The following is a 25348-nucleotide window of genomic DNA, read 5'->3' as shown; positions in this document are numbered from 1 at the left end:
TATGTCGTCCAAAATCAGTCAAAATGTAATACTATAGTATTTCGTCCAAAATTAAAAAAAAAAGTCATGCTATATTTCAACCAAAATCACCCAAAAAAAATGTCATCAAATGTCTTTGCAAAACATGACTTTGTTTTACCAGAAACATCACTGACAGTTTTTCTCCGGGTTCTCCGGCTTCCTCCCACAGTCCAAAAACATGCAATGTGGGGATAGGTAAATTGGACACTCTAAATTGAGGAGTGAGTGTGAGAGTGGATGGTTGTTTGTCTCTAGCTGTGTGTGGCCCTGCGATGGACTGGCGAACTGTCCAGGGTGTACCCCGCCTATCGCCCGATGTAGCTGAGATTGACGCTCTGGTGGAGGATAAAGCGGTTAGATGATGACTGATGACTGATCACTGACAGTCACTCTTACAACATCATGATTTGTAGTGTCGTAAAACTAAGTATTTATTCACACAAAAAATGGATTCACCAATTTTTGATAGATTTTTTACATTTATTTTCTTCACAGATATTAAAATATTTTTTAAATAGTTTGAGAGCTTCCCATCTTTGATCCAAATATAAAAAAAATTAACAAGATAAACTGAATCAACATATTTCTTTAATGCTCATAAATGATTCATGTTCTGTATCTTACGAGATATTAAAACAGTTACCAATAATTATAAACAAACTTGACAACAATGGAGCCGTTGAATTATGAAGCGCAACGGTTGCATACAATTTACAGCATTCATTATATCATTACAGCTGGCAAATTACCTCAATCTCTCCCAGTGTTAGATGTTTCATTTCTGCTTTATTAGCTCTCCAAAAAGTGACAATTAAAAGAAGATTTTAATTAGCATTAGTGTGCATAGTTTTGTTCATATTCAACATACAATTCAAGGATGAACACAAAAAGAGAGATACATTTCGTGGTGGGTGGGTCATAACGTAAGATTTAATTCAACAGCCCAACGGATGTCTACTGGGGATTTGAAATGGAACTGTTCACTGATGGTGCAATCACCTCTTCGATGATCAGAGCCAGAATGTGGCATAACTCCTTGGCCTGAAAGAGAGATTAACAGATTAACGTTAACCACTTATATTTACATCAGGAGTGATTTACTCCTCAGAGGCTATAGTAGTCCACAATGCACAAACTAAACACCTTTTTGAGTATTAATGACACCTGAAATCAAAATAACCAGCCCCAACCGTTCCATTCTTCCTTTGGGAACCAGAGTAAAATGGTGCGGTACTGTCAGGGTGAAGCTAAACCGACTCCACTCATGACAGTGTAAAAAACTGAAGTTGGTGTAAATATCCCATGGAAGTCGCGGCAAATGCCTGCAGTCTGTCTCAACAAGACAAGCCTGACTCGGGGCTTTACTGTTCCAAACCAAACCATACCATGATGGAAACACAAGGCAGATGTGGGACATATTCAGCTGCAACATGCAACTTCACTAATTGCTAAAAAAACAATGAGGACAGTTTTAAACAATCATTACCGCTTTGAGATGAATGGTGAGTGTTTTGGGTCGAGCTGGATTTCCATAACTGATGATGACCGAGGACGCTTTGCCTTGTTTCTTGGGTGGGGTGGTGCGCATGTGCTGAACTTCTGCTAGTGGAATCATGAACACTTGCTCCTGTGGAGAATGATTAGTGACAAGATGATAAGTGTGTGACATGGATGAAAGCCACTGTTTGTGCTGTGGCTGCTAAATGTACCTGTGTTTTTGGGTCAAGAAACTGTGCACCCTCCTGGCTGACGCTGACCACACAGGGAGAAGGGCATTCACGCTGGCTGACCTTTTGGGCCAAGAAATTGGTGGAGCCGAATTTAGGCAGGCCGCTCAATACCTCTGAAAATTTAGAAGGTTCAAGCAAACGCAGCTGTCATCAGTCGTGACGTGAAGAGGAGAGAAGAAGAGAAGAAAGAAGAAAAGCTGAAATAAAAGTATTCACCTATGAATTTTATTTTGGCAGCCCGAGGACTGAGAGACTGCATGGCAGCTATTTGACCCAGACAGTTGGAATGGATGCCTTCAGCTCTTCTGCTGAATCGCTCCTCTGATGGCAGGTACTCCTTCATATCCGACCTTAAGGGGAAACACAAGCACATAGTGTCAATATTTAGAGCATTAGAGAAATAGAAAATAAAAAATAGAAATAAAAAACACCAATCTTTGGAGAAAGCCAGATTGTCCCTATCAATGGTTTTTAGGGCCATATCTAAAGCACACATGCAAATCTTTTTGACTGTCCCTTTCTCTCTGGCCTGCACTAACCCCAAGATGTACTTATCTCAATCTTAGTTGACGTCAATTATTAGAGACCCCCCACAAAGATAAGATTATAATTCGAACTCTGGGTTTAGCCTCATCGGCTAAAAACCTGGTTGTTCCACGGGTTAGTCAGAAGTGAACAAGCGTCTTGGATGAGAGGTGAAACGTCTTCAACTGAACTACCACTAGTACCAGTTGTGTGACCATAGTTTAGATATGTACAGTATTTCCAAAGTAAGGTAAGTATTTGTGTGCCATTTCATCCAATCTCCCAAAATATTACATTCCTACATTGATCAGTCAGCATTTGATTTACTGAGATCAGATTGGTATGTGTGACTCACAGTGACGGCTGATTCTTTAATCCCCGAGCCAGATGCTGCAGAGCCGAAAGCTCCGCCGCGTGCTTGACAAATGAGGCACCTATAACAGCAGGAAGCAACACGCAGCCACTCAGGTAGTCGGCCAAGAGCTACACACACACACACACACAAATAATAATTTGAAGTGAGATGGAAACTGAGCAAATCATGATTAAAATAGCTAAGATTCTCAGCTGCTGTGAGATCATCTCGTCACCTGCTGGTAGTGGAACTCCAGATAGAGGTCAGTCCTGAAGGACAGGGTGTTTCTCCACAACAGTCTCCTCAGGGACAGGAAGATGGAGTCGTCGTTGTCCAGCAGAAAGTCGAACAGATATTCCTGAGGATGGAGGGGACGCGCAGTCCCATCTGGCAGGAGGTGCAGACTTTCATTTTAAAATGCATCACATTTGCTACATTTTGACCTTGTGTTGTCTCTCAAACTAAGCAAATGCAACTGCTCCCACTTCAGTTTGAAAAATGAGTTGCATTTTGCCTTTTTGAAACAACCCAAAAAGCATTATATGAAACCAAAGATAACTGATCTATAAACAATAAATAAATAAATGGCATCAAACGTCAAAAGTCTGCCTCACATCGAGAAAATGAATTTAATCTGATTTACTTACCTTTATGTCTGTGGCAGACGATGGTGAAGTCTCTCATTTCTGTAATGTTTGTGATACCCATTTCCGTACAGATCTCTTTAAGCACGTCGACTGCCATCTAGAGGAAGATTAAAAACAACTTTAATCATCCACACTTAATAAGTAATTATGAAACAAAAAAATGACCGCACTGAAATAAATCTTACGCTGAAGAAGTGCGTCTTAATGGGTAAATTTACTCCTCCTGGCAACTTGATGGAAATGAGTTGGAACGTTTTGCCAGCCTGTAGAAAATCACGACATGTCACTCATGGCTCACGCACGTCATGATGTAGTGTGTGCTTTCATATGCATGAGTGTGTATAGGTTCACTAACCAGAATGGCCTCCATCTCAATTTCCGAGGGGATGGTACGACGGCAGCCGAAGTCGAGAGATCGTTCAAGGTTTTCCTGGCACACATGTGCCAGCTCTGAGGACGAGATGGTGTGTGCACTGAAAAAACCTCATTAAACACAATTTTTGTTATTGTTAACTGTTATTGTGTGTCTCCTACCTCGGCACGAATGGTCGTCGTCCTGAGAAATGTTGCTTAGGTGCTGTGTGACGTACGGCAGCAGCGTGCCAGAGCAGAAGAAGAACCCGGTCATCGCACCGAGCAGCGACCAGCCGAGCTTACAGCTGGAGCTGTGGAGAGAACAAACATAAATGAAAAAGGAATCGAACATATAGCAGAGCAATATTGAATGTTTATTTTCCCCACGTTGCTCTTCTTCACTCGTCAAAATTTCGTATGCAGAGCTTTAGATAAATGTAGATTCATTTATAGTTTATTTTTAAACATTTTTACACAAGATGCAAAATAAGCCAAGAATGGGATTTTATCTATTCTTTTTAACATGTACTTCTTAACCCTCTAATATTAGTCACACTTGCAGTGCTGAGCACAAAAATGTGCTGTTTAAAATCAAGCTATAAAAAATATTACATTATATACATTTATTATATTCTACTTTTTACTACATCTGACCTAATTATCGATATCAAATACTAATTAATTTAAGATTTGAACTCTTTGGTTTTTGTCACGATGCCACTAATTATTTTCAACACATACAAAGTACTAGGTAAATTGGACACTCTAAATTGACCGTAGGAGTGAGTGTGAGAGTGAATGGTTGTTTCTCTCTAGCTGTGTGTGGCCCTGCGATGGACTGGCGAACTGTCCAGTGTGTACCCCGCCTATTGCCCGATGTAGCTGAGATTGGCACAGCACCCCCCGCGACCCTCTGGTGGAGGATAAAGCGGTAGATGATGACTGACTGACTGACATACAAAGTACATTTTTTCGTGTTGAATTATTCAGGCTTCCTGGGATTATGTCAATGAATAGAAGTAACACTTGTGACAGTGCCATCTAGTGGATATAGCCTGTTGTTTTCTCCATATGCCAAATTTCGCCAAATGATCAATTCCAGGGCAAAATCCCAGATTGACACCCAGATATAATAAAATGTATTGTGCTTTAATGGAAGTGAAATCAAAAATTATAATTTGAATGGGTTTCAATGGGACATTTTTTGTGCTTAACGCTATGAGTGTAACACTTGCTTGTCCATAGTGTATAATAGCCTCACTGTCGTATTAAAAAAAAAAACGGAGAATGAAAAGCGTGTAAAATGCACACAGCAGTCAGAAATTAAAAAAATACACAGACTCACTGGTCTGGGTTCAGAGTGGTTTGCTTGATGACCTGGCAGTAGATTTCATCTCTCAGCGTCTCCTTCTCCTTCCCGAGCTGAACAGATCACAGAAAGTCTCTTTAAACCCCAGAGTCAACATCTTTATGACATCATTTTTGGCAATGCAGACTGACCAGTAAGATATCACGCAGACAGCCTGCCCGGGTTATTTTCTTCTTCAGCGGCAGGTCACCCATTAACTGCATCACAGCTGGAAGGACAAATAAATGGAAGCATGAACAAAAAAAAAAAAAAACAGTGACTTCAGTATATTAATATGGTTAGTGTGGATGCACTCACTCGTGAAGCACTGGACAGATAATTCACTGAATTCAGAATCACTGTAGAGAATGAGGGACTCCTGTATGGGAACCTGAATAAAAAAGAAGTGAGTAGTAGAAGTAAGGATGTTGGAAACTTCCAAAGCAAGGCCTCATTAATAAAACAAAGGTATCCTGATGCCTTCAGTGTGGTGAGTTTGATAGTTGGAATGTCACTAAATTATTTAATGGTATAAGCAGTGAATTAACACACAGGTTAGATTGAGTTTTCATTTTTTTTTTATATATAATTTTTTCCCATATGAGTCCATGCAATTCTTACACCAATAATCCCTGACAACTATAAAAGTTATGTTTTTAGAACTTTTTGGAGAAAGCTATGAAAGTAGACAGTAGAACAGTGGAACAATTCTAATTATTTGTATTGGTATTACTATTTAAAGTGGGGGAGAACTATACTTTGACAACTGTAGAGGATTTGATTTGAAACTAGAAGTAATCTGAATTTAATAATCTAATCTAATTATATAGGTGGATTTGTTCATGTACAAAGAATATGTACGACATGACTCAGGACATAAGGGGTTAATCCTGTCTTACCTCTGTATGTTGAACAGCTTCCAAAAAGTTCCTCCCACTGGCTGGCAGAGACATGTTCCCCACTCTTTAACACAGGAATTAATGTCATGTCACGTCACTTTAACACAAAAAAAGTGAACATCAACAACACAATTAGTTCTTTCATACCTGAAGTATTTAATGGCGAATTTAGCCATGGGTGAGAGGACCTCCATATCACTGACAGAGCCCTGAACTGAGCTTCGATTTGAGCCCTGCTGCAGGGTGTCTCCGCCGGGACGCTCTGAATCAACACCGCCCATGAGAAGCATCGTGTCTGCTGGAGCCTTATTCTTGGCTGCACCGGCAGGATTAGTGCGCCTCACGCTTTTCCTGCGAGTATCTTTTCGCTCCAGGTGTAGACTTTGGTACTCTGGGGCCGCAGACGGCTGAGTGAGGTCTTCTGGGAAAAGACCAGAGCGTCCTCCCATGGAGCCAAAACGCCAGCCTAGTGGAACACACACACAGACAAAGTTATTTGATAGCTACGAGGTGTTGATATGCATTAAAATAAGCATTAAAAGCGACCAAAATGTAGATCGCACCTTCCTGAAGTCCGTCCATTGGCAATAGTTTGATGATGTCACCCCTGTCGAAACTGAGCAGACTCTTTTCATCTGTCACAAAACTCTTCAGAGCAACGACATGATCCGAGCCCTACAGAGAAACATGTACAGGAAGATTAAGTCACTAGAAAAAGCAGTCAGAGATTGCAAACCTCTATCAAGAGTATCTAAATCACCTCCAGATATTTGTTTACATACATCCTCACACAATTTCATCACAATTTACAATCAGACAGACAAACGTAACCTCATCCACACGAATGATGACGATAATGGTGTGAGAGAACCACCTTGATGAGCTCCTGAAGGAATAACTGGATCATGGCAGTGATCTGAGGAGCTCTGTTGGACTTCAGCACCAGGTTCTCGTTCTTCAACTCCACCTGCACCTTGTCTGCGTCCTGCAGGTCGGCTGACAGCAACTCTGCAAAGCTACGGCCGAGCGGATTTGAGATTAAATTCTGTGCGAGAGACCTCAGCGACAACAAATGAAGATGAAAGCAAGTACGGACGTTTGAATTCAAGCTGCCCTAGTGTACACTAAATCAAAGCTTCCCACTCAGGGAAGCTCTGTTGTGTCATGTGTGTTGTCTTGGCTGCACGTTTACCTGTAACTTCTAAGCTGACGGAGATGTTTGGGGTTGATGCCGGACGCTCTGACAACCTTCAAGAGATTAATCCCACGATGGGACACACCCAGAACCTCAGCATCGCCGCTGTCCGCCTGCGACAGCTGCACACATAAAAAGATGTCGTTGTTCTTTGCAAAGTCAGTGTTACAGAAACCACAGATACTGAGCTGCTTCACGTTGAGAAAATAACACAAGTTTTGTCTGTCTCACCATCAGAGGGAAGAGTCGACTGAAGTAGTTTTCCCAGTTGTCTCGAGCAGCAATGACAATCCTTCTCTTCATGTTGTCGTCCTCGATAGTGCTGATAGATGTTCCCACATTGAAGTTTGCTAATAAGTGCAATCAGCATAAAGTAGGTAAGTGGAAGTGTTTGAGAGCTTTTCTCTTCAGGAGAAAAAAAGTGGTTAAGGGTGGAGAGATAAAGGGAAAAAGGAACTAGTAATCAAGAGTGATCTTAATGATATGATTTGATCTTAGCGTGTAACAAAAGTCTCCAGCCACATTTTAAAACCTGCAGTGTAATCTTAGTCTGCTCTTCCTAGTGATCTGTCAGAACAACCCTCACCGAGCAGATCCTTCATCTTCCTCCTCTCGTCTTTGTTGATCCTCATACAGCTGTCGGAGTACGTGTCCCTCATGATCTGAAAAACAGCACGCGATTACGACGTCGTTCGCGCAAATCTACAGCGCAAACCCCATTTCCAGAAGAGCTGGGACACTGCAATAAAGAATGCAATAATGACTAAAAATCTGTAATTCAATTAAAGTTCTAGAAGTTATTTAGAAGTACAAAGAAAATGTTTTTAAGTGAGTGAACTCATAGTCTCTGTTAGTAGTAAAGTACCTTAAAGGGATACTTGAGTAAAAGTACAGGTATCTTCAGGTACCAGAAAATGAATTTGTTAGAAGTTGAAGTCACATTTTTATAATATTACTTATGTAAAAGTCTTAAAGTCTATGACATTTTCTGATATAAAATGTACTTAGGTTTTAGAAGTAAATGTATTAAAAAAACGGGAGTAGTTAGGATTGAGTCATGGTAGATCAGTGGTAGGGCGAGTTGTCTTTCAAACTGGAAGGTTGTGGTTCAATTCCTGGCTCTGCTAGTCTATATGTGTCCTTGAGCAAGACACTTAACCCCGTGTGAGTGTAAAGCAGCTCATCAAGACTAGAAAAGCTCTATATAAATACAGACCATAATACCAACTCAGGTATTGCACTTGTGAATGCACTCACCTGTTCACAGAGCAGATTGAGGATGTACGGCTGATTGAACATCTCTTTGGGGTAAAAAACCTAAAAAAAAATAGACCAATTGTACTCATGGTTAGACAAGTACAACAATACAGTGTCGTTCAAAACGCATGTGCAGTATGATTGACTGACACAATGCACTTCTATCAGAGTCCATCTCCTTTTGAAGTCAGTCAGTGTCCTGTGATAAATGCCCCGTGTGTTTTCGGTGCCTTCATTTCTTACTTCTTTTCGCATGTACAGTTTCCCCAGCATGTTGGAGTAGGCGAAGTAGACGCCGGCTGAAAAGCGATGCAGCTGCGACTGAATGCCGTCGTCATCATCTGGCATCATATCTTTAAAATGAAAAAAAAAACAATAAACAAATGCTTCACACATTTATCTATTAAAACATCACATGCTGTAATTTCACTCAAATTCTAGCAAAAATAAATAAATGCAAACGGCAACAACCGCTGATAGATGGGGCAATCATGGTTGGTGGCTCAGGAATATCCTGCAGGATGGGCTCTGGAGGAGGAGGTGGAGGTGGTGGGCAGTCGGGGGGAGGAGGCGGAGGTTGCGGAACGCGCGGTAACAGCAGCATTTCCACCAGAGGGCGCTGCTTCTGCTTCATGCTGTTGGAGATGGGGCGGGGACCTTTGGAGTCAGGCTTGGGTGGTGTTGGAGGTGGCAGGCGTCTTTCCTGTACACAGACAGGAGCGTTAAAAAGGAAGGGTGTAACTGAGGCCTCAGAGAATATTCAGACCCATGAACTTGTTGTAGATTTGATTGTAAACTGATAACACGACAATTTCAAACAGCTGTTCTAACTGCGACTGCCTGACTGTTGTGACAATTTCTGACAATGAAAATACTCCATATGAGTAGAAACTTGACAAAACCTAAACTTATCTAACATTTGCTGACCTGTGGTGGTACTGGTGACACATTTTTGAGTTTGTCCAGAGCTTCCTGTTTTGGGTCCCCCTTCTTCACAAACGGTCTTGTAGTGGGTCTGTGAAAAGAATAATAAAAAAACAGGGCATGACAAGCATTGAAGGAAGTATTGTTTCACAGGCAGAACAATCACAAAAGAGTAAAAAGAAGAAAAACAGACCTGACGGGCTCGAAGGGTTCGGGGTCCTGTGCGGGTCGGCTGTTGAACATTTTGATGATATCTCGGATGTTGGAGGTCGGTTCGGGCCGAGGCTGGGAAGGTGATGGCTTTGGAGGTTCTACTTTAGCAGGGGGGTCACTAGTGTCCTTCACTGTAGGAGAAAGCAGACAGAATACAGTAAATGCCAAGCTCTGTATATCATTCTTTTTGATATAATATATGAAGTATATATGAAACACAGCTTTTGTTATTTATTACAAGGCTTTGGAGGAGGAGGAGGAGGAGGTGAAGGTGGTGGAGAAGATGAAGGAGGTGATGGTGGAGGCCGCTGCTCTTGGGAGCGGGTCGACTGACGCTTTGGGGGTTTGGTTTTATCCTTGGGCTTCTTGCCTTAAGATGAGTGGAGGAGAGCGAAGGTAAGGAACGGGGAGAGACATGAGAGCGTTATCACTCATTGACTTTTGTCAAGTAACCTTTTTTCTGGAAAAAATCCCTCTTTTCTCTGAAAGTGTGCAGGTCCTCTGGATCGGATGACTCACCTTCTTCCTCTGACTGTTAGAGAACAAAACACACATGCAAACACACACAGTGACATCAGTGTTTCATATTTAGGAGTTAAAGACTAAGGCAAACTGTAACTATATAACTATAAACTATAGTCATTTAATCTCACAGAGCACGTACAACTCCATCCATCTATTTTCTGCCACTTTATCCACTCACTCCCACACTCACACCTGTGGTCAATCTAGAGCATCCAATTAACCTAATCTGCATAACTCTGGACAATGGGAGGAAGTCAGAGTACCAAAGAAAACCCACGTGCACTAGGAGAAAACATCAAGTCCAGACAGAAAGGCCCAAACTATATAAATGTTATATAAAATATATAAAATGCATACTTGTGGTTTAGGTGCCTTATAGGAGGAGGTGACTTTTTTCTTTGGTGGTCTGGCTTGGACAGGTGGAGGTGATGGAGATCGAGCGGCGGGTGACGGAGAGCGCTCCCTGCTGCGTCGATCTGACTTGCGTCTCTGAAGCCGCTCCTCCTCGTCGTGACGCCTATCCCGCTTTCTCTCATCCTCCCGCCGCCTCTGCTCCTCCTCCCTCCGCCTCTGCTCCTCCTCCCTCCGTCTCTGCTCGTCGTCCTTCCGTCTCTGCTCTTGCTCCTTCTGCTTTTGCTTCTGCTCCTCTTTCTTCTGCTGCTCCTGCACCTGGTGCTGGGACAGACTCATTGCCTGCATGGTCATCTGCTGGGCCTGTGGAGACACAGAAGGATAAAGAGTAGACATGGCAATAAGATGAAAGAATTAAGATGAAAGAATTAACCATCTTGCTGTTGGTGGTGCATCTCACCATGAGAAGGGCCTGCTGGTTGAGAAGGGCCTGCTGTGTTGCTGCAGACTGCATTGGGTCCATGACGGCAGGAGTCTGCATGGCAGCCTGAGGCATCATCATGGCTGTGTAGGCACAGATGTAAATGATCTGGTAAATTTAATAAATACTGAACAGAAGAACATTTATTAAAATATTCATAGACGAACCGTGACATAATATGACATTCAGCACATTGACTGCCAGCTCATGTCGTTCTATGAATCTACTGTTAGCTACGAGCTTTGCTTCTGATGGCTTGTTTTACTGCCTCTCTGAAAGAAATGCAGATTTAATATTGTGTTTGCTTTTGTTTTTGCTCCTGTCAGGTAACATATGGATATTCTACATATTTAGCATATTTAGAAACCTGAAAAGCAGTAAAACTATATTCAAAGAGGTGTCCTTCAAGGGCAGTAAAACAGTGTTGGCACTGGGTCACAAGTTTTCAAAAAATAGGGATTAGCATGACAATAAAAAGGCACCTAAATAAAATAGTAATAGATAGTAGGGATTACCTGGCATGGTTGGCATGGCTGCCATGGTTGGCATCATGGGAGCTGCACCATAGGTGGGCATTGTAGGGGTAACTGGCATTCCTACAGAGAAAACAAACAAACAAGTAACATTAGCTTTGAAATTAGTCTTTAAAGGTTTATTTACTGACGGCACACATGACGGCCTTCTACTTACCCATAGGATAGGTTGGCATTGTCATCGGCATACCTGGTAAACAGAGACATCACACGTTTTTACAGGTAACAATTTATATTATAATATACTAGTTTTGTCGTTATTCTGTATCATGAATACTTTAAAACATGGGTTGTTTACCTGTTCACAAAAGTAATAGTGTAACAGAAATTGCCATTGTCTTACAATGTGAATTACCTTTATTATTTTATTGATTAAAATAAAAAAATAATGGTGTGCACTGTGTTGTGTAGATGCAGTTTTCCTACCAGCTCCATACATGCCAGGCTGCATTGGTCCAATCCCTCCTCCTCCTCTCATCCTGTTGTTGAACATGGCTACTCTGTCCCTGTCCTACACACACACACACACACACACAAATATACTGTAAACACGCCACATTGCATTTCATAACAACTACCGACATGAGGAGTGTGTTTTACCGCAAATAACAACTCAGTGGCTGCACACATGACATAAAACCGGAGTTACACAATCCAGCAGGGAGCAAAGTTCACGTTCTACACACCCTATATTATAAAACTGCAGTGGAAAGCATCACGTTCACATTCTTTATAAAGAAAGACCAGATGATATCACTCACCGGAGGTCCTTGGTCGAGCACAGGATCAAACAAGTCGTCAACGTAGGCATCTATTTGTCGACTGCGCCCTGCAAACAGAAGTAGAGTAGTTAGAACCAGCCTATTCAAATGGCGGCCCGTGGGCCACATGTGGCCCATAACCAACTTCATATAGTGGCCCAGCTAAACTAGAGAGACACTTTTCACTGTCCCTCAAAGATTCCTACAGTAGTCTGATAGGCACTTTGAGATGTTCGTGGGTCATATATGACATGTTTATTTCAAAGAGAAACAAATGCTAACATTGTGCACCTTTTTGATTTCATGCACTTTGAGATGACAAACAGATTTATTTTTGATGTTACAGCTAATACTGTGCACTTTTTTTTACGCACTTTGAGGTGTACGAAGGACAGGTATGACCAAAATCATTTATTGCTATTTCTTTTATTATATTTTTAATGCACTTTTTGATGTACTTTTTAAAAGTGTCCTCCAATGATTTACCAGTATTTATCAGTATTTTACCCACAACGAGTATAATGTGGGACGTGAGTGACGTACCTTCCTGCGGATAATCTAATCCCCAGCGACCTCCCTCGTGAGAAGACAGACGAGGAGCTTGTACTGGAGGTGCTGGTGGGATGATGTCATATGAATCTGCAGCTGATGTCCTGGAGGAAAGGAGACAGAGACACTTATAGCGGTGAGTCAATCCGGACTGACTTAGAGTATAGTACAGTGTACAGCGAGTGCTTCACCGGTCTACCTGTCTTCATGGCTGAACAGGTAGTCTGAGTTTGCAGCTAGAGGTGGCACCACTTCAGATTCAGCTCCCCCCAGCAGATCCATGACAAAGTCTGAGCCAGCCAGATCTGACCAGCCTTCCTCGTTCAAAAGAGACACCGACCAGCCCTGCGTCGCTTCCATCACACCTCTAAAACACATCACACGTCACATTAAATATAGAGACCTTAATAAGTACATGAAGTATAGTAAATAGTCTGAAACTAGGTTAGTACCTGAAATTGAGAAGCCATGAGGCCAGCTGCTCACCAGTAGTCCACGACTCCACTTCACTTGCTAGTTTCTCATCTTTAATAAAAGTTATTTTTAAGTTATTGGTTTATTAAGCCTGACATTTTTTTTTGCTGAATGTGTGAGTCTCACCATTAAAGGTGTGCACATCCAACAGCATGGCGCCCTTTCTCTGGCTAGACGTCCACTCCAGGTGGGTGGGAGGGTAAATGCGTGACGTGGGAGCTGGAAGCTGCAGAGACGTGAGTAGTTTGTGTTGGCACAGTGAACGGTACCCACCTGGACCGTAGTCTGACACATACCTGGAGGAGAAACACTGAGTTACATTCAGACAGATAAAGGAGTTTTCACAGGGGGGACAAAAAAAAAACAAGATAGATACTTTATTGATCTCCCATGGGGGACATACATATTGACTAATTATTTTTCATGGAAACAAAGCCCAGCCCAAATAGACTTACAAGCCACAGTATGTGAATAAGTAAACATAACATTGAAAGACATAATAATGAATGGAATTTAGGCTAATGTTTGAACCAGGCATCGTAAAGTTATTAGCAGTAGTTTATTTATGGAAACTTTTCCTCTTTTTGAGGAGGCTAAGAGTAAAATCAGTTCATTCAAAAAAAAGAAGAAAAAATAAAGAAACTTAGCATCAGTTAGGGAGTCCAAGCAGGTAATGCTAACCTTTTATGGTGTTTTTAATTCTTTTTTGTGTCATTTTCTGTGCTATTATAACATAAAAGATGTTTAGCTTGGTGTTTTGCATGTAACCCATGTGACACATTTGTATGTTCCTCATTAACTGTTGGTCATTGAGGCCAAGCAAATATAGCACCTACTTGAGCAGGTGTTTGTCCAGTGATGGCGAGGGGGCAAAGGCACTGAGGCAGCAGGCCAGCAGCAGCCAGCCCTTCAGGCCTTTCTCCTCCTGCAGGCCCCAAGTGTGGTAAGCCAGCTGGGCCAGGACCTCGTCCCTCAGAGCTGGCCGGCTCTGGCACTTTTCCACAATGTAATTACCCAACATTTGCTCCTGCCAGCTGCTGAGATCCTGCTCACCTGTAAACCTCAAGATCTAAAGAGAAAATGATTGAAAATTAGGAACGCGTTGACATCCACTTAAAGACTTAATTTCATCTGGTACAGACCAGTTTGTAAATTTCCACTGCAGTTTTGGCATCTTCTGGCTCCAGAGGGGTGAGCGGCCTCTGAAGGGGGTATTCCGGAGGCTGGCCCCATGTATCCTGAGAGAGACACCACATGAATATATGTAAATATGTAAAAGCAATGTGGACATTTGATTCTGTCTCACAACATAAATTTCAGCAACTAAAAAAAGAAAGAAAAAACTGACTGTAAACCTGGAGTTGAATTTACAGGCAGACAAATACTACAAATACAAATTCAGAACACTAGCACCCCCTGTGGACATCTGAATAATTACCAAAACATTACCTGCTCTCTATATAACTAACTACACATATCTAGTAAATTATGTGTGTCTGTTAATGTAGTGTTAGTACAGAGTGATTACAGGAGAACTTGGAGCTGCATGGTGCAGGAACAGCAGCAGCTCTGATGTATGCTTTTCAGTAAGTTTTTGGATTGTGAGGTGTAAAGTGCAGAGCTAGAGAACTGGATTGTAAATATGCACATGTGTATAATCGGGACGCACTCACCTTTAATGTGGACTTGGCATAGCGAGAGAACGGGAATCTGTCTATATCCCGAGGCAGACCGAGCTTGTGTTTCGCTTTCACCTGAGGAGGTGCAGCCTCTGTCACCGCTGGCAAATGCTGCCGCCCTGGTGGAAAAGAATGGAACTAGAGTCAATCATGATACAATGCTAGAGGACAGAGGAGATGATTGTGTGCAGATTGTAGTGTGGATAAATCAGTCTTCTTGTTTTGAGCTGCTTGTTGATGCCAACCTGTGGAACTGAGAAGTCTGGCTGACAGCTCAGCAGGAATCTCCAGTCTCCCAACATCCTGACGGTAAAACCACATCAGTTATCAGTGTAAAAGAAAGAAGCTCAGTGCTTTTTTTTACTAAGACTTAAATCTGTGTTGTTGATTAAGTTTGTGGTCTTACCATTCCTGGAGACACAGACTTCTTCTTTCTCACCGTTTCTTTGTTTCTCTCATGAAATTCCTGAAATAAAGGACATGGAAAGCGAATCAACGACGAACCACTGAAGAGGTCACAGTTGTTCCTGATTTAGCAAATTTCACTTCAAGCTAGAGAACAATGTGTAAAGGTTGTTGTCCAGGTACATCAACACTTCCTCGTCTCGCCTGAGGAGTGTGTTTCTATTCTCGGGTACACATTCTGTTATATACTCCTGTTGCTCCGCCCTATTTATTATGATAGTTCCAAAAGTCCACTTGGTTGTTGTTTTTTTTTTTTTTCCAGAGAGGAATTACATGAATATAACCCTGTGGCATCATTCCACCCTTATTTCCTATTTGTGTATTTAAATGTCATGCTCATTGGTCATAGATCACCAGATAAACACCTACAGCTCAGCTGTGGCCATGCACTGCAGATTTACTGTGTCTTACACATCCATGGACAAATATTCTTTTGTCATGACTTCCACTTGAATAAAGTGATCAAATATAATCCATAATCGTTTTTCTACAAATAGTCAGGCAGCCTCACCCGGGATTAATGAGTGACTTTCCCAAACCAAACAAGTGTAACACAACCAACACACCCTCTGGTTTACACGGTCACTGCCATATTTACCAAATATTTGAAAATAAATATATCTTTTTTGGACTATCATAGAATTTAGTTCACATATTCTTAAATCTCTGGAGGATAATTCTCACTTTCACTTATCCAGAAAAACAAATTCAGTGTATGAACAATATTGAGTCTTTACCCGACATGATATGTTTAAATAAACAAATTTAGTTGGGGAAGACACAAAAAAAATAATATTTTGATTATTAGTCCCTAAACCCCCTTAACGACATATAAAGAAATTCTATAGCATCTTATTTTAGATCCTCTCTAACATAAGTGGTCCATTCCGACTGAGTAAACAGTGAAGTTAATATTTATGTCTTGCCGCTCGTCATATTTAAAGTCTGATTGTCTGTTACGTACCATTAAACAAAAAGGGTCTTCATTTTCCCATAAAAACATTGCGTAATATCTTCTAAAGGAGCATTTCTGAGAAATAATTGACTGCTGTGGCCTTTTTCCAGGAAATCACCTGCAGAAAGTCACCTGCAGAAATCTGTCAAACATTAATGTAAATCTTATTTTTTCTATACAGCTCAAGAATGTTTGTAAATAGACTTCAACAGCTGGTATACTGCTCATAGTCCAACCTTAAAAAAAACACCAAATACACCGACAGTGATACACCTGAAGGTTTAAAAACTAAAAGTCAGTTTGGACAGTAGCTGTAGCAGAAAGGAGTGTCTCTTGGTTCAAACAACTGGCTTTGTACTACTTAAGAGAAAAGCAGCCTACCTGTCACTGCTGTGGGTTTGGACGTGTAAGGAACAGGTTACAGGACGTGGAACAAGAGATTCAGCACTGCTTCAAATTTCACTCAGACGGACTGAAGTCCAGGTCGAAGTAGGAGTGACTGAGGTGTAAGCAGGGCGTGTATCCAAATGACATGACTAACGCCAGATAAGACTTTTTTTTTATTTTATTGCTCATAGTTCATATATTAATAAATAAACGCACAGGGTGTTATCACTGATTGGGGGTGAGGGGGGGAGGGGATGGGTGGACTTCTCCGATTATAGATTAAATGCTGTAGTGTCAGTCGTCTCGTAGTATTGCAGCCAAATCGGTCGGAGCAAAGGTTTACGGCACAATAAAGTTAGCAAACAGAGGGCTGTTCAGAAACCTGTCACTGCAGTGATGGAGGGATTTATTTACCTTCCTCCAGTGGCGTCTCTTGATGGTGTCTCTAGTTACGAGCATCGCTGCCCAGAACTGGGTGAACGACTGCTTTAGGCGCTTGAAGTGCTTCCTGGAAGAAGACAGGGGGCAGCAACACACAGTGTTCTTCAATTCTGATTCTCTGTACTCATCTTTAAGTTGCTTGTTACTCTTCTTCGGGCGACACTTTTTATGAAACAGTTACAACATGGTAATAGGAAGGTAATATTGTGATAATGCCGTCAAATATGACATTTTCTCATGTTTATGTGTCTCCAGACTGTTAGTTCATAAATAAATAAATGGTGAATAAACATCTTTTTTGAATGTAATTTCCATTTTGGTAATTAAAATGGTAATAATATAGTAATGTTACAGTTATTTCCTAAATAAAATCCAGGTAATAGCTTGTCAGTGATAATTACTATAGGCTCATGAAATGAATAATTACCACACAGTGTTATTACCAAGCGATTACTATAGTAATATCATGGTTTCACCATGATATTACTTCTCTATAACAAATTATTCCAATACTATTATACCACGTTGTTACTGAAGTGTTATCCATTTTTGATTTACCATATCATCAACAGAAATTTAATTTTATTACCAAAGACAAAGTTGGATTTTAATGCTTCTTGGTAATATTTCATATAAATCCTCTCTGGTCGCCATAATCTCTGTACCTGGCCTGGTGTCCTCGGATGTGGCTCTGGATGACGATGGCTTTCTGTCTGAAGAACTTAAAGTTCCTCCGGCAGAGGAAGCCCCTGATGTTCCTCTGGATAGTGATGGCAGCCCAGGTCTGAGTGGTGATCCACTTGTCCTCCAGCTGCTGGTGCAGCAGCTCCTTGAGGAACACCTGCACGAACACACACATATTACGTCAAAACAGGAAAAGATCAAGTAATCGGGGTCATCGTGACGGAGTGGTTCTCCAAACCTTGGTGAGGCCCAGTCGGTAGTGGTCGTCCTCCGCACCAATCATGTCCAGCAGAGCTACCGTCTGCTCCCTGTCCGACTGCTCAACCTCACGCACATTGAGCAGAACCCCGTACCTGTGGCAGAGAAACACATAGCGTCTAAAATCTAAAATCACAGGAGGTAAAGAAGGTTAAGGATTTGGGGGAGTTTGCACAGTCGCACAAACACTGTTACAAGATGCACGATAGGATGTATGTTGAGGTGTGTGAATGACTTTAGTAAGATTCTTAAGACTTAAGGTTTTGAGTAGGAACTCTTGAATGGATTACCATGGAATTAGATTCAAACAGTCGTGCATTTTGTCCACATTTCAGTTACTTCAATATTGACTACTGAAAATCCCAACATTGTCCCATTTGTATTTTTGTTTCACTACAAAATAACTGTATCTAAGTTAAGGAAATATCAGTGTCCATCCATCCTTTACTGCTTTATCCTCCACATGAATCCCTGTAAGTAACTGAAAGTATGGTGCAGGTATAGGGAAGCGTTTGTATATTTGAAAAAAAAAACCTTTCAATGAAGTAATGGTATTGAATCCGTATGGGAAAACCCTCTTTCCTGATGTGGATGGTCTCCATCATCCCTGCATGTCTCAGCTGGGCTGACACATAGTCCACATCAAATATACCAGGAAGCTACTCAAGGACAGAGAATTGCAAGAAAATGATCCAGGAAATAGGAAATAACAGTTAGTGCTGTCAGTGACATTGAAATTCAAATAGTTGAGGTTACCTTGACAAAGTTTGGCTTCACACAACGAATAAACATAGTTTTGCATCTGTTTTTTGGGAGGGGGAAGCAGAGAGACAGGTTAGCATAGCATCATTTTTACCTGAATTGTCTTCTGTAATACAAATAACAGGCATGTGGTAGAAGGTATACACATGATTCATGATGTGACATCTTAGTCATTTAAGATATTTGTCCTCTTGTGAAATCCCTGGTGAACTATTCTCCCGTCTCTTATCTCGTAACATCGACCTGTAAGTGCAAGGAACGTCTGTCCGTCTGTCTGTTAACCGTCTGTTTGTCCAACAGGATTCAAATTTGCCAGGTGACTGACTGAGAGCACCAGAGTGCACACTTTGATGTTTGGATAACAAACGTAAGATTTATCCGTTAAATTATGATCCAAACACGCTTTGATTTCATCCACACAAAGTCAAACAGTGCTACAGATCTGCATAAGACAGAGAGTGAGTAAGAGTGAGTTGTACCTCTCCAGGCGCGTGGTGAGTTCATTCAAGGACTGGAGGAAGTGTGAGGTAACAGTAGAGGGTTGATGGCGGAGGCCCCTGCCTCTCCATCCCAGCTCTCTCTGCTGAATGTAACCGTCCTGAACCTTCCGGAACAGCTCTGAAACCATCTGACCAACACGGCCGCATGCAGAAACATTACGTTTTCTGTGTGTCACTGCTGGTGTGGAAGCCTACAGATCCTATGTTTCCAGGTTGTTCACCTTTAACTGACTCTTGGCAAAAAGCTCCACCACTTCTGTCCTAAACTGGTCATGATTCTTATTCAGGAAATTATGGACCTGGAAGATATGGAGTGTTATGTCCTTGCATCAGCATCAACCAGAAAAATTGACACTTTACACCGTAAAATAAATCCAGGTCAAGGCACTCACAGATAAATATAAAATGGCTTTATTTTTTAATAAAACACACCACACAACAATGATTCCTTCATGTGTGCTTGTTTTCTGACTGATACCTGATAGGTGACCGCTCCAGCATAGTGATAAATAGTGAAGACTGGATGTGGGTTCTTGGGCTTGGCATAGTAGGGACTGTTCCCATGGTGGTAGTGGCACTTCTGGAGGAAGGTGTGGTCAGTGGCCTGAGATGTACAAAGCAGCAGAATGAGTCATTTAAACACAAACCTCTCCAGAAGAAAGGTGTGTATTTGGCTGAATCAGATAAAGGCTGTGTAAGTATGTGTGTGTGTGTGTGTGTGTGTGTACCTGAGGGAGGCTGGTCTGGTCGTCCAGTATACGCAGGATGCCTTGTGGTCTAGAGGAGATCAGCTCCAGACAAGAGTGGAAGTTCTTGAGTGGCACCGAGTACCATTGGATCTGCTCAGCAGTGTACTCATCCTGTAGGAGACAGAGTAATACTGCAGTGGTACTACAGAGGGCGATGTTTGGTTTGAAAGAATAGTGATTTTAGTGAAAAGAAACCCTGCATATTACTCCAGTTTTAGCAGAATTTACTTAAACTCTGACAACACAGAGCTTTTATATAAAGAGGCTATAATAATGTGCAATATAGAGTGTTTTGTTTTTCATTTTCACCAACTATATAAACTCACCTGAGTAAAAAGTAACCAAAATTTTAAAAATTTTAAGATTTTAATTTGTCAAATATGTGGAAAAACGTCACAGTTCAAAGTTCGATTGGCTCGTTTTTATGAACAGAAATAAAAGAAAACGTCTAAAGTCTATTTTATTTTCCTGCACAATGTATCGCTACTCTCGTTTTTATTTTTTTTAAAAAGCACTAAAAAAATGAATCCTAACTTTGAATTAACGACACATAAGAAGAAGAAAAAAACACATTTTATAAAGCCTGAAGATGTGACCTATAAAAACACCCTCAGGATGTCCATATAAGGAGTTGTATAATATTCCCACGGCAATTTACCAAGGGTGCACAAGGGTTAAGGTCCTTTTATTGACAAAACAGTACAAAGCCCTTAATAAAATAGCACCTGCTTACATTTCAGCTCTTTTAATACCATATCACTGAACAAGAATCACCACGCTGGTGTTTTAAGGGTTCAAAAACCCTTGGATCATCCTATCCAGCTACTACAACTATTTTATTCACACAAGCATTTGAGTGATACGATGATTTTGCTTCTATTTTTGTGCCTCTTTTAAAACCAGACTGAAGCCTCTTTCCCCCTATAATACTGTATACCAATTTATGCACTTTATCTTCTTGTGTGTATATATATTTTTTAATCATTTTATTAAGCACTTTGAGTTGCAGTGTTTGTATGAAAGGTAAAATACAAACATTATCTTTAATGATTACTCGATCCTAACTGACCTGCTCCTGAGCGATCACTGCCTTGTTGACAAAGTGCTGCAGCTTTTCGTTGGCAAAGTTGATGCACAGCTGCTCAAAGCTGTTCACCTCCAGGTCCTACAGCAGAAGAGAGCAACCGTGACACGAGATCCGAGACGACGACTGTTTACCTCGTCAGTTTCCAGAGTCCGGGGACACCCACCTCAAACCCATAGATGTCCAGAATCCCGACTGTGCTGTCCATCTCTGCGGGACTCAGCCAGTCGTTGATCTGCTCCAACAACCAGTCGAACAAAACGGAGTACAAGGCTTTGGCAATGGCATCTCTGCAAGACAATGAAGGAAATGAGGCAAATGTGCCTTTCAGTGGTAAAAGTACAACACAACCTGGGAGAACAGCCCTGATTCTGACAAAGCCTTTTGTAATTGTGAGAAAAAAGCTGTGAGAATCACTGTGAGAAGAGAACGATTCTTCTTCTGTTAACACAAGGTGATGTTATGAGTAAACCAACTGGCACTTTTATCATAAGTTGAGTTTTGGTTTGTGCATCATCCAGTTATCCATGTTGTGTAGTGTGTGTGCTCACTGTGCTGCATTATCATACAGAGAGATCTTCTTACCGGGATTCTATGGCACTTTCCACAGACAGAGGGCAGTAGATCCTGTCGTAGGTCGTTTCCTGCAGATAAGAGACCCATCAATGTGCCCATTTTTTAGCTCTGTGTGAATAAAGCCAGGAGAGGCTACTGACTGTGACTCTGTGTGTGATGACGGTCTGCAGGGCCTCGGAGGAAATCTGCAGCAAGGAGCCCACTCTCCTGGTCTCAGCCTCGCTGAAGATGTGGGACACCTCGAAGGATTCGCTCTGAAACAACACCATCACGCATAAAATGCCACTGTTCGATTTTACTAACTCTAACTCTTCTACACACCCACCTCATAAGAGCTGAAGCAGATGTTGCCGAGCTGCAGGATGGAGGACAGAATGGCCCAGATGTTGGAGATCTGGTCGACGTGAAGCCCGATGGTCTCGAAGCACTGAACCAAAAGTTGGAAGTCCTGTTTGTCCTGCTTCTCATTCAACTCACAGGAGCCACCCTGGCAGGAGGACACATGTTTAGTGGGTAAAAAGAAAGGGGAAACTAAGAAGAAATAATGTTCTTCTGATTTACTTGGTTTAGGTAGTAATAGGTCTCAGCTCCCTGCAGGTACAGCTCCTGTTTGTCCCAGTCATTCATACCAGCCAGCAGCTCATAAAACACATGGTAGTTCCTCTCCTTATTGGCCTTTAAGGGAAACAAGACAACAGCATTTGAAAAAACTTGAAAAATGACTTCAATAAATCTTGAAAGTGCAAAACAGAAGAAAATAAATGAAATACTCAGATTTAGTGATTGAATCATCCTACAACAATTAATAACAGAAGTTAACATCATAAAAGATACACTAATATAGTCCTACTTTGAACACACAGCAAAGCTCACTCAGTATACTCACCTGAAATACAACTCTGGACTTCTCCAGGAGATATTTGGACAATGAGGTTCCTATGACAACGCCACTGTCAACAAAGACACAAATATCAAAGAAAACAGCTGGAGTCAATCTTGTGGAGGAGGAATCAGAAGGTGAAACATCAGAGCAAAGACGAGATGAGGTTAGAGACTCACTGGAGAATGTGGATGTGGAGGTACTTCCCAAAGCGGCTGGAGTTGTTGTTGAGGATCGTCTTGGCATTCCCAAAACTCTCCAGAATGGGAAAGACCTCCATGGGCTGGTAGAAGAACAAGTCAGTGAACGCAAAAGGGTTTGTAAAGACAGCAACTTGTGCTTGCTCCTGGCTTTCAGCATCACTAACGGACGTGTTTTATGAATTTTCCTCAGAATATTACCTGTCGCAGATTGTTGTCTGCGCCCTGGTACATCGAGCTGAGGTAGTGGACTATCAGCTTGGTGGCTTCGGTCTTTCCTGAACCGCTCTGGCCACTGCACACATGCACATTTTACATCACTGTTAATTAGCAATAATATTATTAAAACACATACATACACATATATATGTATATATACATATATGTGTATATATACATATATACATATACACATATATGTATATATATATATATATATATATATATGTGTATACATATATGTGTATATACATATATGTATATATGTATATATACATATATACATATATGTATATATAATTCCTGTAATTGGTGGGTTTTTATCACGACCTGATAATGATGCACTGCTCCTGTGTGTCGCTCTGAGACTCACTGAAGGCGATGTCAGCGATGGCGTACACGTGGCTAAAGGTGAGAACAAAAAGCACGTAAAACTCAAGAAGGAAATGAGGTTCAGAGCGACTGAAACACACAATATTCACTGTAGGTTTTTGACTCACGGGGGATTTTTCTGTTGTGCTCTGCCCTGGTACTTCTCTCTCAGCTCATCTGTGTAGATATTAAGGGCCTTGAAGGGGTTCATGGACAGAAGTATGTTTCCAATGTAAGTCTGGAAGAGCAAGGACATGCGTTCAGTGGATTATAACATACAAACGCTCTAAAACAAACCATATAGAATTGGAGAAAATTAAATTATACAATACTGATCAGGAAGTCCTTAAAATTGCAATAATGCCATTTAACGTCACAATGAATGATTTGTTATAAAAAGTTTAAAAAGTCTCGAAAAGTTACGATGATATCAATCCCACTTTGTGATCTTCTTTTTTCAATTTATAAAAGCTGTAGCTCTCATATATATGTATATATATATATATATATAAATTCCTTGGAAAATACAAGTCTGAACTCGACATGATGTCATTTTCGGATTTCTGGCTTTATTCTAATAATTGTTGGTGGAGAAACTGGTTGCGCTTGTTGAAATAATAGGAATTTTCTGTGAGGCACATGCAGTATTTAGCAAACAGGCCGACCCGTATACATTCGTACCTGTCACTCAGGCTCTGTTGCTGCCAGGATGAATCAGAACTGAACCTGCAGCAGCGGCTGCAAATGACTCAAGCCTCAATACATGGGAGTGCCAGCTCCATTAGGTGAGCTACCACACAACTACTAACATAAATATTTGATTTCCTTTCCGATAGGTAACAATTGATTAGCTGTTACATATGCAGGGCCCATCAAACTTGGTCCAGGTGGGGTAATGAGTAGAAGGCATACCATCGCCTGATTCAGAAAACTCCTGGAAATGCACCTTTAACACTCGAGCTTGTTGTTATTATTAACACCGTTATAACGAATGTAAGGAAACTTACATAAATACAATCACGGTGGAATCTCTTCTTCAGGTTCAAAAGCACAGAGCTCTCGCAGACCTCTCTAAGAACACAGAGGAACGAGGTTAACGTGACATAAATACAGTGTGTGTGTGTGTGTTTGTGCGTTTGTTGTGAACGCACTTCAGTTGTGACAAATCTTCCACTTCATCCACCTCGACAACTTGTTTGCTTCTTGGCAAAACAAACTGAAAAAAAAAGAAAGAAGAAGCGACTGTAACTGAATCAGGATCAGGAACGACACACAACTCTGCTCATATTTACTTACTTACCAGTTTAAATGAGTAGTATGGTATAAAAACTATGTGTTATAACACTGGAGCTCTCTGGTGCTTGAATAACTGTCTAAAAAGGACTTCAGACCTTTATACGAGGTCTTTCTCACGACCCAATTTAGAAGATATACTGTATGTATAAATAAATGAATGAGAGGATTTTATTGCGTGTTACTCAATGGAGAAACACAAATACTTTACAATTGTTGTTTTATAATGTAGAATGAACACCTGTGTGCTGATCAGTCGGCTCTCCAACATCTCCTGGGTGGGGTCCTCTGATTCCCATGGGGCCCTGGACTGTCCCCCGTTGTCATAGACTGTCCATTTGTTCAGCTTTTCCACCGTCTGGTGGGGCAACAGGTTGTCGGCACTGAGCCAGTCCTGCACCATACACACACACACACACATAACTGAACTGGACTGGAGGGGACCTCCACATTGAACTTTAAAAAACACACCCCGTTTTCTTGATTGTCCTCTTCTGCAGCTGCTTTCTATTCTCCGTCTCTTCTATGTTTCAATAAATTAATCCAACACCAAAAAAGTGGGTCACATACCTGAGGGTTTCCACTCATCCGTGGGTTCCCAGTCCAGTGCACCTCGGGTTCCAAACCCATCAGCTGAGCTACTTCCCTGTCAGTGTCTTCTTCATACAAGGAGCACAAGCCTGACATCACTGCATTTGCCCC

The 25348-nt window shown here is 41.4% G+C and overlaps 1 protein-coding gene across 1 annotated transcript; it reads right to left on the bottom strand.

The window, feature by feature from the left end:
• Positions 1 to 589: 589 nt before the first annotated feature.
• myo15b (myosin XVB) lies at positions 590 to 25348 on the bottom strand. The gene is made up of 66 exons (XM_044014455.1): positions 25217 to 25348; positions 24888 to 25040; positions 24505 to 24569; positions 24361 to 24424; positions 23482 to 23591; positions 23312 to 23386; positions 22964 to 23057; positions 22742 to 22845; positions 22569 to 22632; positions 22244 to 22357; positions 22008 to 22169; positions 21823 to 21936; positions 21692 to 21750; positions 21273 to 21396; positions 21092 to 21187; positions 20002 to 20133; positions 19752 to 19877; positions 19495 to 19572; positions 19253 to 19401; positions 18768 to 18813; positions 18546 to 18670; positions 17992 to 18106; positions 17735 to 17910; positions 17011 to 17136; positions 15228 to 15348; positions 15067 to 15124; positions 14816 to 14940; positions 14285 to 14380; positions 13979 to 14211; positions 13269 to 13438; positions 13121 to 13193; positions 12868 to 13035; positions 12663 to 12772; positions 12120 to 12187; positions 11785 to 11869; positions 11516 to 11548; positions 11341 to 11421; positions 10805 to 10908; positions 10351 to 10707; positions 9922 to 10000; positions 9707 to 9838; positions 9449 to 9599; positions 9259 to 9346; positions 8803 to 9034; positions 8575 to 8684; positions 8332 to 8391; positions 7661 to 7736; positions 7306 to 7424; positions 7072 to 7196; positions 6754 to 6895; positions 6443 to 6554; positions 6027 to 6345; positions 5880 to 5943; positions 5299 to 5371; positions 5133 to 5209; positions 4978 to 5054; positions 3813 to 3943; positions 3634 to 3728; positions 3464 to 3541; positions 3279 to 3375; positions 2867 to 3018; positions 2632 to 2759; positions 1968 to 2101; positions 1731 to 1864; positions 1508 to 1648; positions 590 to 1062 (listed from the first exon to the last, which is right to left on the bottom strand). Exons 1-66 carry the CDS (start codon positions 25331 to 25333, stop codon positions 976 to 978), a joined length of 7683 nt encoding a protein of 2560 aa, XP_043870390.1. The 5' UTR covers positions 25334 to 25348; the 3' UTR covers positions 590 to 975.

The sequence above is a fragment of the Solea senegalensis genome, linkage group LG18 (assembly GCF_019176455.1).
Source record: "Solea senegalensis isolate Sse05_10M linkage group LG18, IFAPA_SoseM_1, whole genome shotgun sequence".
Classification (NCBI taxonomy): Eukaryota; Metazoa; Chordata; class Actinopteri; order Pleuronectiformes; family Soleidae; genus Solea; species Solea senegalensis.
This window is presented reverse-complemented; position numbering and strand designations above follow the sequence as displayed.

What these genes read in the sequence shown, in the direction of transcription:
- myo15b (XM_044014455.1), bottom strand. Translation starts at nt 25,333, where the DNA reads ATGTCAGGCTTGTGCTCCTTGTATGAAGAAGACACTGACAGGGAAGTA. An exon ending in GGATTTTTTCCAGAAAAAAG is followed by an intron (nt 9,839 to 9,921) that starts GTTACTTGACAA and finishes ACTCATCTTAAG; the next exon opens with GCAAGAAGCCCAAGGATAAA. An exon ending in TCAATCTGCTCTGTGAACAG is followed by an intron (nt 7,737 to 8,331) that starts GTGAGTGCATTC and finishes GCTGTTTTTCAG; the next exon opens with ATCATGAGGGACACGTACTC.